We start from the raw sequence: 13,676 nt of genomic DNA on the forward strand, positions 1-13,676 counted from the left end.
AAGCCCCCTAAAGGTCCACCTTCTCTACAAGTTCCATCAGCCCCTCCCAAGAAGTTGAGGACAGATGGCAGAATCACAACACCCAGCACGCACAGTCTGAGCCCTGCTGCCTGCCCCTCTTCTCTTCAGGAGCCAGGATTTATTCTGATTGTACAGAACCACTAAGACTATTATCCAACCCCTTCACACTGGGACCCCTCCTCCAGATGTAGTTGGAGTTGAAGGGCCCAGGCCTGCTGCATGTGCAGTCCAGTCATGTACTCAAGACAGGGTTCTCACAAACAGCTTTCTGCAGAAAGGCAAACAGAAAGGCTTACAGGCTCAACTCGTTAGCAGAACAAAATAACCTGGATTTTACTTCATAAAGGAAAAGTCATTAAAAGGCAATGATTGGGAAAGAGGTCAGCAGACCAATTTAGGGATTTCCCCATATTCTGCAACACTAGCTACGTGATTTTGGACTCATCATTTACCCCTTGCTACTGCTTCCTCATTTCCCAACAGGGAGTTGGAATGTCCATTCTAAAGCCCCTCTCAACTCTGAAATTCTAACTCTAAACTAGACACCAGTCATCTTCTCCGAGAAACAGCACTGGACAAATGGGGCAGAGGGGAGGACAGGTGATGGCCATTCCCTCTCTCTCCCCCAGGGCAAACAGTGTGGCAAGGAACTGGCCCAGTGATAAGGGGTCTCAACAATCAGATATGGAGCCATGGAGGGTTCTTGAGCACAGACAGAGCAAAAGTGGTATTTGTGGAACACTGGTTTTGAAGAAATACATAACTGAACTAAAGGGGAGACCAATGGGCAAATATGACACTGGAAAAAGAAGAAAACAGAACAATCCTTTAGGCTAGAAATATATATGAGTGTCTTATTTTAGTCTACTTGGCCTCATTTTTCCCCATGGTTGTCTGACATGTTGCCTGGGGGAACACTTACAGTCACATGAGTAATGACAAGAATCTCTTTACGTGCTACAGGGTCCTCAGGCTTTTCTTTGTGGAATTTTACAGTGAACAATATGGCTAAATTATGTTATTCTATAAAACTTTGACTACTTTTCAGGCCTTGAAATTTTATTTACATGTCTCTAACACACACACATACACTTCCTATTTTTTAATACAAAAAGTACATAGTAGCCCCCCGTATCTGCAGGTGGTATGTTTCAAGACCCCCAGTGGTTGCCTGAAACCAAGATGGTACCAAACTCTAAAAAAAAAAGAACAACTTTAACAATATACCGTAATAAAAGTTATGTGAATGTGATCTTTCAAATTTTTTTTGTTTTTTTTGAGACAGACTTTTGCTCTGTCGCCCAGGCTGGAGTGCAGTAGCGTGATCTCGACTTACTGCAACCTCCACCTTCCAGGCTCAAGCTAACCTCCCACCCCAGCTGGGACTACAGGCACATGCCACCACATTTGGCTAATTTTTGTATTTTCTGTAGAGACAGAGTTTCACCATGTTGCCCACACTGGTCTTGAACTCCTGGGCTCAAGGGATCTGCTGGCCTTGGCCTCCCAAAGTGCTGGGGTTATAGGCATGAGCCTATAACCCTCAAAATATCTTAAGAAAAGTAACTGACTGCAGTTGAAAACAGGTAATTGAAATTGTGGTAAGTGAAACCATGGATAAAGCGGGACTACTGTACATGCTCATTAAAAAAAATTAAGGGCCAGGCATGGTGGCTTACACCTGTAGTCCTAGCTACTCAGGAGGCTGAGGCAGGAAGACTGCTTGAGCCCAGGGGAGGTCGAGGCTACAATGAGCTGTGATCACACACCACTGCACTCCAGCCTGCGTACCACAAGATCCTGTCTCAAAAAATATATAAAGTAAAAAGAGTGATTTTATTTATTTATGAAACAGGGTCTCACTCTGTCACCCAGGCTGGAGTGCAATGGCATGATCTCGGCTCACTGCAGTCTCCGCCTCTTGGGTTCAAGCGATTCTCTTGCCTCAGCCTCCTGAGTAGCTGGGATTACAGGCACTCGCCACCATGCCCAGCTAATTTTTTTGTATTTTTAGTAGAGATGGGGTCTCACCATGTTGGCCAGGCTGGTCTCAAACTCCTGACCTCAGATGATCCCCCAACCTCGGCCTCCCTAAGTGCTGGGATTACAGGCATGAGCCACCGCACCCAGACGAAAGAGTGATTTTAAATTTTCCTCTTCAAGGGAAGGTATAAATGCCAACCTCATGAAAGGTCAGGACTTAGGATCCAGGCCCAGGACCACAGGAGATGGGTTCTTAGGAGGCTTTAGAAATTTGCTCTGAAGGAAAACTCTTGGCACACACAGGCCTTCTTTTTTATTTACCGTCTCTCGAAACACATACTCGTTTACCACTTCTTCATAACCTGTGTCCATAAAGAGCTGAGCCAGGAAGTCTGTAAGACAAGCATCAACAATGCTCAAAAGTCTTCATAACATTACATTTGCTTTGCAGTCCTTGAGGAGGGATAGAGGGCTGAGGCTATTTTAATATTTTTTTAAATGAAAACCTCAATGCTATAATTTAAAGGTTTTGATTTGGGAACTAATACACTCCTTCTCCTCTTCTACCCAAACAGAAACCTCCAATTAAACAATTAAATCAGAACAAGGTGAAGGACAACCTGGTGTTCGCATCTTGCCTTATTATGAATTCTCAAATACAAAAGCCCGAGTAAAAAGAAACAATTCCAAATTGGTTATATTCCTTTTTTTTTTTAATTAAAATAAAATTTTTTTTTTGAGACACAGTGTCACTCTGTCACCCAGGCTAGATCAGTAGCACGATCTCGGCTCACTGCAACCTCCGCTTCCTGGGCTTAAGTGATTCTCCTGCCTCAGCCTCTTAAGTAGCTGGGACTACAGGCACACACTACCATGCCTGGTTAATTTTTTTGTATTTTTCGTAGAGACAGGGTTTCGCCATGTTGGCCAGGCTGGTCTCAAACCCCTGACCTCAAATGATCCCCCAGTCTTGGCCTCCCAAAGTGCTGAGATAACACGCATGAGCCACTGGGCCCGGCCGATTATGTTCCTTTTTAAAAATTATCTTATTGTTTCCCATCTTCGAACAAAAACATAAAAATTGGCTATACTCCTACAAGGTCTGCATGTGCTCAATTTGTTTACATCAAACATCTTATTCATCCTAACACGAAGGAGGAAAATTTGTGATCAGAGTGGAGAAAAACACCCAGTGGTGACCTAGCTCCAGGAAAATCTAACCCAAATAATACATCACTACACATTAAATGAAACAAACAGAATAAATGGTGAGGCAGCAAAAATAAAGACTCTTACTAAGAGCATTGCTCCAGAGAACGTGCTCTGAAGCACTCTGCAGATATCACTGAATCTTCTCAATATTTACAATTGGTTTAAATTTTATGAATTAAAACATCTTTTGAATTTTAACCTATTTTGATAATTTTGCATTTTTTTTGTTTTGTTTTGTTTTTTTGAGATAGGCTTCTCGCCCTGTCGCCCAGGCTGGAGGGCAGTGGTATGATCATAGCTCACTGCAGCCTCCATCTTCTGGGGCCAAATGATCCTCTTGCCTCAGCCTCCTAAGCAGCGGGACCACAAGTGCATGCCACCACTCCTGGCTAATATTTTTTTTTTTTATTTTTAGTAGAGACAAAGTTTCACGGTTGCCCAGGCTGGTCTCGAACTCCTGAGCTCAAGTGATCCTTCTATCTCAGTCTCCCAAATAATTTTGCAGCTTTAATAGTAATCACTCAATTTTAATTCATTTTGGTATCTAAAAGAATATTTCATTTCAAGAAGAAAAATGTTTGTTAAAATAGAGGTTAATTATCTTCCTGTCTAGATGATTAGGTAGACTATGTTCAAGACACCTAAAAGACCAAAATAATGTTCCACATTTTCTTATCAAAAATGACTTTTTAAATACCTCTTTAGGCTGGGCATGGTGGCTCATACCTGCAGTCCCAGAATTTTGGGAGGCTGAAGTGGGCAGATCACTTGAGACCAGGAGATTGAGACCAGCCTGGCCAACATGGCAAAACCGCATCTCTACTAAAAATACAAAAATTAGTTGGGCGTGGTGGCACACACTTGTCATCCTTGCTACTTGGGAGGCTGAGGCATGAGAATCACTTGAGCCTGGGTGGTGGAGGTTGCAGTGAGCCAAGATCACGCCACTGCACTCCAGCCTGTAAGACTCTGTCTCAAAAATAAATAAACGCCTCTTTACAGCAAATTTGCATATTATTTAAAAACAGATCCAGGACAGGCATGGTGACTAACACCTGTAATCCCACCACTTTTGGAGGCTGAGACAGATGGATCACTTGAGCTCAGGAGTTCGAGACCAGCATGGGCAACATGGTGAAACCCCCATTCTACCAAAAATACAAGAAATTAGCCAGCCATGGTGGCATGTGTCTGTGGTCCCAGCTACTCGGGAGGCTTCGGTGGATCACTTGAGTCTGGAAGGTGGAGGCTGCAGTGAGCCAAGATCACACCACTGCACTCCAGCCTGGGTGACAGAATTAGACTCTGTCTCAAAAACAACAAAAAAACCAAACCCCAAAACAGATCCAATCAATTCTACAGAAAAAGGTTTCCTGACTTTGTGCCATGGGAAAGTAATCTCAAGGCATTATACTGTCAAATTTGCTTTATTTTTAACTGGACAAGAAGTTTCTGACTTGCCCTCCCTCTTATTCCAGCACAATTCCTAGTAGGGAATCCACATGGCATGTCAGAGGCTGTCCATTAACCCAAGCTCATTAGGGGAGTCACTGACACCAGAGAAGGCTTGTGAGCTCTTCAAGGGCAGGGGCCAGGTCTGTGCCTTCCAGGTGCTGGGTAAATATTGTGCAGTAGAGGGCTTGTTTCAGGGTCTCGTGCACATGTCGCAAGCCTTCTCCAAGCAGCCTTGCAGTGATAATGCAATCAAATAAACAGAAACAAAGAATAAAACATTTAAAGACTGGATTCCATTCATCTTACCATCAGTAAAAAAATATGATCTGGTCCCATCTTGTCTAACATAAAAGTTTTCTCCAAGTTTGCTGCCGGCTTTAAACCTAAGCATGGCATGATCATACAGTCCGTAGTCACGAAACAAGACACTTTTGCCTGGTTTTAATACCTATGAAACAAAAGCAGGCTGAACATGACTTTGGAGAACCCTGTCAAAATAAAACCTGATTAAGTTAGGACTTAAAATAAATTTGTGATAGTTACTAAGGGGACAGACTGAAATGCCCATAATACGGAACCAAAATGGCCTACTACTTAAAAAGATAGTAAGACCGGGCAGGGCTCCATAACACTAAGACACTTCTTTTTTTTTTTTTTTTTTTTTTGAGATGGAGTCTTGCTCTGTCGCCCAGGCTGGAGTGCAGCGGCATCATCTCAGCTCACTGCAACCTCCGTCTCCCACGTTCAAGTGATTCTCGTGTCTCAGCCTACCGAGTAGCTGGGATTATAGGCGCCCGCCACCATGCCCGGCTAATTTTTGTATTTTAGTAGAGATGAGGTTTCACCATGTTGGCCAGGCTAGTCTCGAACTCCTGACCTCAAGTAATTTGCCCACCTCAGTCTCCCAAAGTTGGGATTACAGGCGTGAGCCACCTCGCTCGTCCCTGAAGACAATTCTTGAGTACCTCCAAGAGCACCCTGGAATGTCCAGTGTCACAGGATTAAAATGTTAGAGACCAACCTGGGCAATATAGTGAGACCCCATCTCTACACAAAAATTAAAAATTAGCTGGATGTGATAGTGCGTCCTGTAGTCCCAACTACTTCAGAGGCTGAGGTGGGAGAATTGCTTGAGCCCAGGAAGTTGAGGCTGCAGTGAGCCACGTCCATGCCACTGCACTCCAGCCTGAGTGACACAGCAAGACCCTGTCTCAAAAATAAATAAATAAGTGTTAGAGACAATAAATGAAAGTGTTATCCTCATTGAAGCACTTTCTTGCAACATTTTATTCACCATCTCCTAGTACTCAAACTGTATTCAACTGTCTCTTAAAAAAACAAACAAACAAACAAAAAAACCAGAATGTCGTTTTGGCTCTTTACTGATTCAGGTTGGTTTTCCTCATTCTGAGCCTCAGCTCTCGTTTCATTGTGCCACAATGTATAGCTCAATCACGGTGCTAATGACTGATATATGCCTAGCATTTGACTGCTTAACCATACATTTTCTCATTGTATCTTCACCCAACTGTGGGACAAAGGAATGTGATTATTATTCTCACATGAGATACAGAAACCAATACTCAACAGGGTTAAGTGATCTGCCAATGATCATACATTAGCTTTTTTTAGACAAGGTCTTGCTATGTTGGCCAGGCTGGTTTCAAACTCCTGACCTCAAGTGATTCACCTGCCTTGGCATCCCAAAGTGTTGGGATTACAGGCATGAGCCACCACACCTGGCCAAACTGTGTACTCTTGACCACTAAACCATAACTCCTCTCACCTTATAGCAGGACTCCATGGATCCCAGGTAACTGCAAAATCATCCTTGTCCCAGGGCTGGCGAAGCTCTGAAGAGCAGCCATGGCACTGCACAAATCAGAATTTAGGGTGGATGTTTTATGCCAGAGGACCCCTTTCTATACACTGACTACACAGCCTACCTAGTGAGAATGGAGAGACTATGTGAATCTAGACAGTACATGAGCCTCATGAGGGAAGGTAAGTAAAAGAATCCAGACTGTCCAACCCTCAAGTGCAGGCCCCAAATCACTAACCTTGTAAATGTTTTGTAAGACAAGGTGCATCTTATCAGGATGAACAGCTGACAGCACAAATATCAACATAACAACATCCACAGACTCTGGCGGTACATGATCCAGAAGATCATCTTTGGTCAGATCACACTGGAATACCTTGCATCTTTCTGTATCATATAAAGGATTTTGCTAGAGGGGGAAGAAATACAAATGAATTTTAATGCAACCACTATGCTGATACATATAGAAAAATACAACATCAAAAGGCGATCCAATTTCCACTTGTATACATAGAAATTATCACTGTTACCAGATAAAACTGATTAATAAATCACTCACTATAAAGCATGTAATATTCACTACTGCTACAGGGGCAAGACTTCATTTTAATAAATCATTTTTAACTGAGGAGACAATAAGAGTATCACGTACTCAAAACTGAGCATTTTAGAAGCATATTATTTCCAGAGGGATGATGATCCAAAACTGGCCTCTGCTTCTTTTTGTTTTTTAAAGAGACAGGGTCTCACTCTGTCTGCTGGGCTAGAGTGCAGTGGCATGATCATGGCTCACTGCAGCCTTCACCTCCTGAGCCCAAGTCATCCTCCCACTTCAGCCTCCTAAGTAGCTGGAACTACAGGTGTGCACCACTGCATCTGGCTAAATTTTTATTTTTATTTTTGTAAAGATGGGATCTTGCTATGTTGTCCAGGCTAGTCTTGAACTCCTGGCCTCAAGTGATCCTCCCACTTCAGCCTTCCAAAGTGCTGGGATTACAGGCATGAGCCACTATGTCCTGCTGGCCTCTGGCTTCCTTAATCCTCCTTTGAATCATCTGCTTAAAGCCTAAACCCTATGAGAAGCCCTTCTAATTCCCCTTGATGAGATGCTCCCGCAGTTCTTCTGGGGTATATTTTCTCTTTATGCAGCAAGCTAAATAAACTTAACCTTTTTTTGACTACAAATGTGTTCCTGGTACATTTTGGTTGGTAGGCTTCAACACATGTATAGGAGTATTATGAAGAAAAACATTAAACTTCTATTTCATGTAAATGAGGACCTGAATAAATAGATATACAAAGTTACTGGATGGGAAAATTAAATGCAAAGTTAAAAAGATGTCAATTCTATTCATAATTCCATTTGTAAATCCAATGCAATCTAAACTGATTCCCAACAGATTTCTAGAAACTAGACAGGGTGAATCTAATTCATCACAAAGTAAAAATCTTTAAGAATAGCCAAGTCAATTTTTAAAATGATGAACAATGAGGTAGGTATGGTGGCTCATGCCTGTAATCCCAGCAACCTGGGAGACTGAAGTGAAAGGATTGCTTGAGTTCAAAGCTGCAGTGAGCTATGATCCATGCCACTGCAAGCTAGCCTGGAAAACAGAGCAAGATCTCATCTTTAAAAAAATAGGCCAGGTGCGGTGGCTCACGCCTGTAATCCCAGCACTTTGGGAGGCCAAGGCGGGTGGATCATGAGGTCAGGAGTTTGAGACCAGCCTGGCCAATATGGTGAAACCCCATCTCTACTAAAAATACAAAAATTAGCTGGGCGTGGTGACCCGCACCTGCAGTCCCAGTTACTGGGGAGACTGAGGCAGAAGAATCGCTTGAACCTGGGAGGCGGAGGTTGTAGTGAGCCGAGATCATGCCACTGCATGCCAGCCTGCACGATAGAGACTCTGTCTCAAAAATAAATAAATAAATAAATAAATAAAATAGAATGAAGAATAATAAAGGAGAAGATACACTACTGGACATCAAAATATATTACAAAACGTAGTAATAAAACAACATGGTTTGAGAATGGAGACAAATGTATCACTGAGACAAAACAGAGTCCCAAAACAGACCTGTATATACTGTATATATAAACAGGAATTTTGTATATTATATGATAAAAGATAGACAAAGGTGACAATTAGACAAAAAGGTAGATAATAAAGATGACAATTATGAGTGAGGAAAAAATTTCTCATTCAATTTACTGTGTTTAGAAGAACTGGCTACCCTTGAGACAAATGACTACCCTTGAGACATAGGCCCATGGTACCAGTTCAAATTTGGAGAAGCAGAACATTAGAGAACGACCCCCTCTCCCACACCCCACCACCGAATCTCCAAGAATAACAGGAAATTGCAGCTGGGAGAGCCACAACAGATAGACTGTTTGGGAAACGGTACAAAGGGAAGACCCAAATCCAAGAGAGGAGACAAAAACAAGTTGCTAGAGGAGTTTGAAGTCTCTGGTGCCCACAGCAACAACAAACCTCACAGACAGCAACAACAGACTTCAAACAGCAGCCCAATTCCTGACTAGATTGTTACAAATCCCTATCCCTCAGTATCTACTGGCCCTTATAATACGTCTAGCTTTAACCAAAAAGTAGAAAACATCCCAGAAGGCAAAAAACATAGTGTGAAGAGAATAAGCCATCACCAGAGACAGACTCAAATATGACAGATGCTGGATCCAAAAGCTTGGGCATTTAAAATAATTATGATTAAAATGCTAAAGACTCTAATGGAAAAGACAGACAACATGCAAAATCAGATACATAATTTCAGGGATGGAAACTATAAAAAGACTCTAAGAGAAATGCTAAAAACCAAAAATATGGTAAAAGAAATGAACACTTTCAATAGGTTTCTCAACAAAACAGGTACTGCCTAGGAAACAGTCAGTGAACTTGATGATAGGATAATAGAAATTACACAAACTGAAAATGCAAAAAGGAAAAAAGTGGGGGAATAAACCCTATAACAACAGCATCTAAGGGCTGTGGGGCAATAGAAAATGTTACACACATAACTGGAATCCCAGAGGGAGAAGAGAGAACAAGAGCTAAAGAAAGAATTCAAAGAAATAATGACCCTAATTTTTCCAGACTAAAAAACATAACCAAAATTATAAAATAACTATATAACCAAAAATTAGTAAGAGCAATATATAGGTGATTATGTCTAAATCCCAGGAATAGCTGGGTGCAGTGGCTCACACCTGTAATCCCAGCACTTTGGGAGGCTGAGGCAGGAGGATCGCTTGAACCCAAGAGTTCAAGAGCAGCCTGGGATAGTGAGACCTCATCTCTAAGAAAAATAAAGTAAATCCTAGGAGTAAAGGACTCCTAAACAAGACATAAAATAGAACTTCAAAAGGAAAAGATTAATATTTTGCCATGATAATTTAAATCCTGTGTAGCCTGGGCAACACAGCAGGACCTCATCTCTACAAAAAATTTTTAAAAATTAGCCAGGCATGGTGGTGCATGCCCATGGTCCCAGCTCAGGATGCTGAGGATCACTTGAGTCCACAAGGTCAAGGCTGCAGTGAGCTGCAATTTGCACCACTATACTCCAGCCTAGGTGACACAGTGAGACCTTGTCCAAAAATAAAATAAAATAAATCCTTGTGTAAAAAAAAAAAGAGATACCGTAAAGCGATGCTGAATAAACTAGAAGAAATGTTTGCAACATACATACCAAAATATCTAGAATATATCCTGAAAATAAGAAAGAAAATGACAAACCAATAGAAAAATGGGCAGAGGTTATGAATGGACAACTCCTACTACAAACTTCATGTGGGTGGGAATTTTTGCCTGTCTGTTCACTGTTTAACTCCAGTGCTTAGAACAGTGACTGGCACACATTAAGCTCTCAATAAACAAATGTGGACTAAATAAACTCACAGCTAACTATTGCTATCAACCTTCCACAAGGCCTTCAACCTCTCTGGTAATAAGGAAAAAACAAATTAAAATATGGAGGCATTATTTTTTGTCCAAAAGATTGGTAAATATAAAAAAGACTGATATCAAGAGTTGAGGCAATACAGAAAAAGGTACCTTTACATTATTGGTGAAATTATAAATTAGTATGAGCTTTTTGGAAGGAAACTTGGCATTGTCTATTAAAATATAAATGAGCATGCTCTTCTTCCAAGGAATTCTGCTTCTTCCATTATTCATCACAGACAAATGTGTACAGACATTTTGGGAACATATATATGATGCTGATCACATTAACCCTATTTGTAAGAGCAAAAAAATAGAAACAATTCAAATAAATATAAATAGGGTAACTGTTTTTCTTTCTTTTTTTTTTTTTTTGAGACAGAGTCTCGCTCTATCACCCAGGCTGGAGTGCAGTGGCATGATCTCAGCTCACTGCAAGCTCCGCCTCCCGGGTTCATGCCGTTCTCCTGCCTCAGCCTCCCGAGTAGCTGGGACTACAGGCGCCCGCCACCATGCCCGGCTAATTTTTGTATTTTTAGTAGAGATGGGGTTTCACCATATTAACCAGGATGGTCTCGATCTCCTGACCTCGTGATCTGCCCACCTCGGCCTCTCAAAGTGCTCAGATTACAGGTGTGAGCCACTGCACCAGCCAGGTAACTGTTAAAGTATGCTATATCCATTCCATGGAATATTATAACAGGTAAATAAAATCTACATGTACTAACATGAAAAACTCTGCAAAATATAATAATGTAGAATGAGGAAAGCATGTTATGGTAAATATGATACCACAACTATTTTTAAAAATCTACTGTGTATAAAGTGGACAGACTTAAGTCCTTATTTAAAACATCGAGACTTTCTAGATGTTTAGAAGTGCACAAAGTATGTTAAAAGTAGGGTAGTAAATAACACATTTTGTAGATATCCTTTTGTTAAAATTCACTGAAATATTACCTTTTGGAAATGTAATGATCAAACCACTTCTCTAAGCAGTACACATCATTACATTTGTACTGCATCAGGAGAAAAGGAGGAGAATAAAGTGCAAAGGGCTTTATACCAATGTGTTTACAGTGAGGCAAGATTGACCACTGTACCTTATGTCCATGCATTTTATTTTACTTTGCTATGTATATAGTGTATATGAAGGACAAATGAGCCCTAATTTACAACATCTAGTTCTAGATGTTAAAGAGGTTGACAGCGTATGACCAACGTAGAGTCAGTAACCTAATACACTGAGTACACTTTGTGTTCAAATTCATACGAAAGACTGTTCTTAAAAACACTTAGGGAAGTGAAATTGTTAAAGTCCCCTCTAAGCACTACAAATGCTTATACCTATCCACTGAGTTGACAGAGGTGGGAAGGGTTCTATGCCAGAATGTTCGTTCCTATTTAGATGGCACTTTCAAATGGCAGCTTATTATGTACGTGTAACACTTATTCACGTTTTTAGTTCTTAAGAAGGACTATCCTCTGGGAGTGACCTTTGTTAATTGACCTCTTAGAACTAGACATAGTCCTGTACTTAGTCACTGGAATGACAGAACAGGATAAAGAAGAACGGGTGGAAGGAAGGGCTCTTAAGTCAGAATCTCCATATCTAGAAGATGGTTTTAGATGATAACCACAGGTCTATAGGTGCATTTTTAGTAAAGTACCTGTGTTTATTGTGGACACAGTTTATTATTTTGCAACACCTAAGCTTCATAGATGTCTTGATGTGACAACATATAATAATATAATTAGTAAATATCCATAATGTGTGATAAAACACGATACATACTGCGTGATCTTAATCCCATAAAATTGGATACTGTGTCTATGTACACACAGGACCTAGAAGGATAAGTCAAACTGTAAACTGCTTGTGATTGTGGATGACTGTTCTTTGCTTCTTGTGTTTCTCAGTTTCCTACAGTAAACATATTAACTTTTTAAAAATAAAGGGTTTGGGTTTTGTTACTTTGAGATAGGGTCCTGCTTTGTCACCCAGGCTGGAGTACAATGGCATGATCATAGCTCATGCAGCCTCAAACTCCGGGCTCAAGTGATTTTCCCACCTCAGTCTCCCAAACAGCTGCACACGCCACCACACCTGGCTAATTAAAAAAATTTTTTTGGCCAGGTGCGGTGGCTTATGCCTGTAATCCCAACACTTTGGGAGGCCAGTGGATCACCTGAGGTCAGGAGTTCAAGACCAGCCTGTCTAACATAGTGAAACCCTGTCTGTACTAAAAATACAAAAAAATTAGCCAGGCGTGGTGGCAAGTGCCTGTAATCCCAGCTACTTGGGAGGCTGAGGCAGGAGAATTGCTTGAACCCGGGAGGTGGAGGTTGCAGTGAGCCGAGATCGTGCCACTGCACTCCAGCCTGGGCAATAAGAGTGAAACTCCATCTCAAATTAAAAAATAAAATAAAATAATTTTTTTTTGTAGAGACAGAGTCATACTTTGTTGCCTAGGCTGGTAAGGTTACTTTTTTCAAAAGTCTAATGTGGCTGCGTGTGGTGGCTCACGCTTTTAATCCCAGCACTTTGGGAGGCAGAGGTGGGAGTTAATCCCAGCACTCTGGGAGGCAGAGATGGGAGGATCTCTAGAGCCCAGGAGTTTGAGAACAGCCTAGGCAACGTAGTGAGACCCGTCTCTACAAAAAAAAAAACAATTAGTTGGGTGTGGTGGTGTGCATCTGTAACCCCAGCTACTCAGGAGGCTGAGGTGGGAGGATCACTTGAGCCTGGGAAGTCAAGGCTGCAGTGAGTCATGACTGTGCAACTGCACTCCATCCTGGGTGACAGAGTGAGACCCTATCTCAAAAAATAAAAAATAAAAATAGGCTGGATGCGGTGGCTGATGCCTGTAATCCCAGCACTTTGGGACGCCAAGGCAGGCAGATCACTTGAGTTCAGAAAGACCAGGCTGGGCAACATGGAGAAACCCTGTCTCTACAAAAAAATACAAAAATTAGCCAGGGGTGGTAGTATGTGCGTGTAGACCCAGCTGCTTGAGAGGCAGAGGCAGGAGGATCATTTCAGCTCAGGAGTTTGAGGCTGCAGTGAGCTCTAATACACACCACTGCACTCCAGCCTGGGTGACAAAGCAAGACCATGTCAATTAAAATAATAATAATAAGATTAACTTAAAAAAAAAAGTTTAAATTTTAAAAAGTCTAACGAATGCTAAAACTGTGAAAGGTTGATGGGGAACGAG

General features: G+C 41.5%; 1 protein-coding gene across 16 annotated transcripts in view; it reads right to left on the reverse strand.

The window, feature by feature from the left end:
- The window catches only part of METTL6 (methyltransferase 6, tRNA N3-cytidine), a 46,624-nt gene that overhangs the window by 28,128 nt on the left and 4,820 nt on the right, over nt 1-13,676 (reverse strand). For 3 of the 16 annotated variants that reach the window (XM_034955906.1, XM_063602206.1, XM_063602205.1), the window contains exons 4-5: nt 6,732-6,902; nt 4,978-5,119 (exon numbers count right to left, since the gene is read on the reverse strand). In XM_034955906.1, the coding sequence (XP_034811797.1) occupies nt 4,978-5,119; nt 6,732-6,902 (313 nt within the window). Of the gene's footprint in view, nt 1-1,062; nt 5,882-6,457; nt 6,544-6,731; nt 6,903-13,676 lie in introns of those variants that run through there. The other 13 variants (XM_034955905.2, XM_063602200.1, XM_063602201.1 and 10 more) reach the window with 8 other exon arrangements.

This window comes from Pan paniscus, chromosome 2 (assembly GCF_029289425.2).
Source record: "Pan paniscus chromosome 2, NHGRI_mPanPan1-v2.0_pri, whole genome shotgun sequence".
Taxonomy (NCBI): Eukaryota; Metazoa; Chordata; class Mammalia; order Primates; family Hominidae; genus Pan; species Pan paniscus.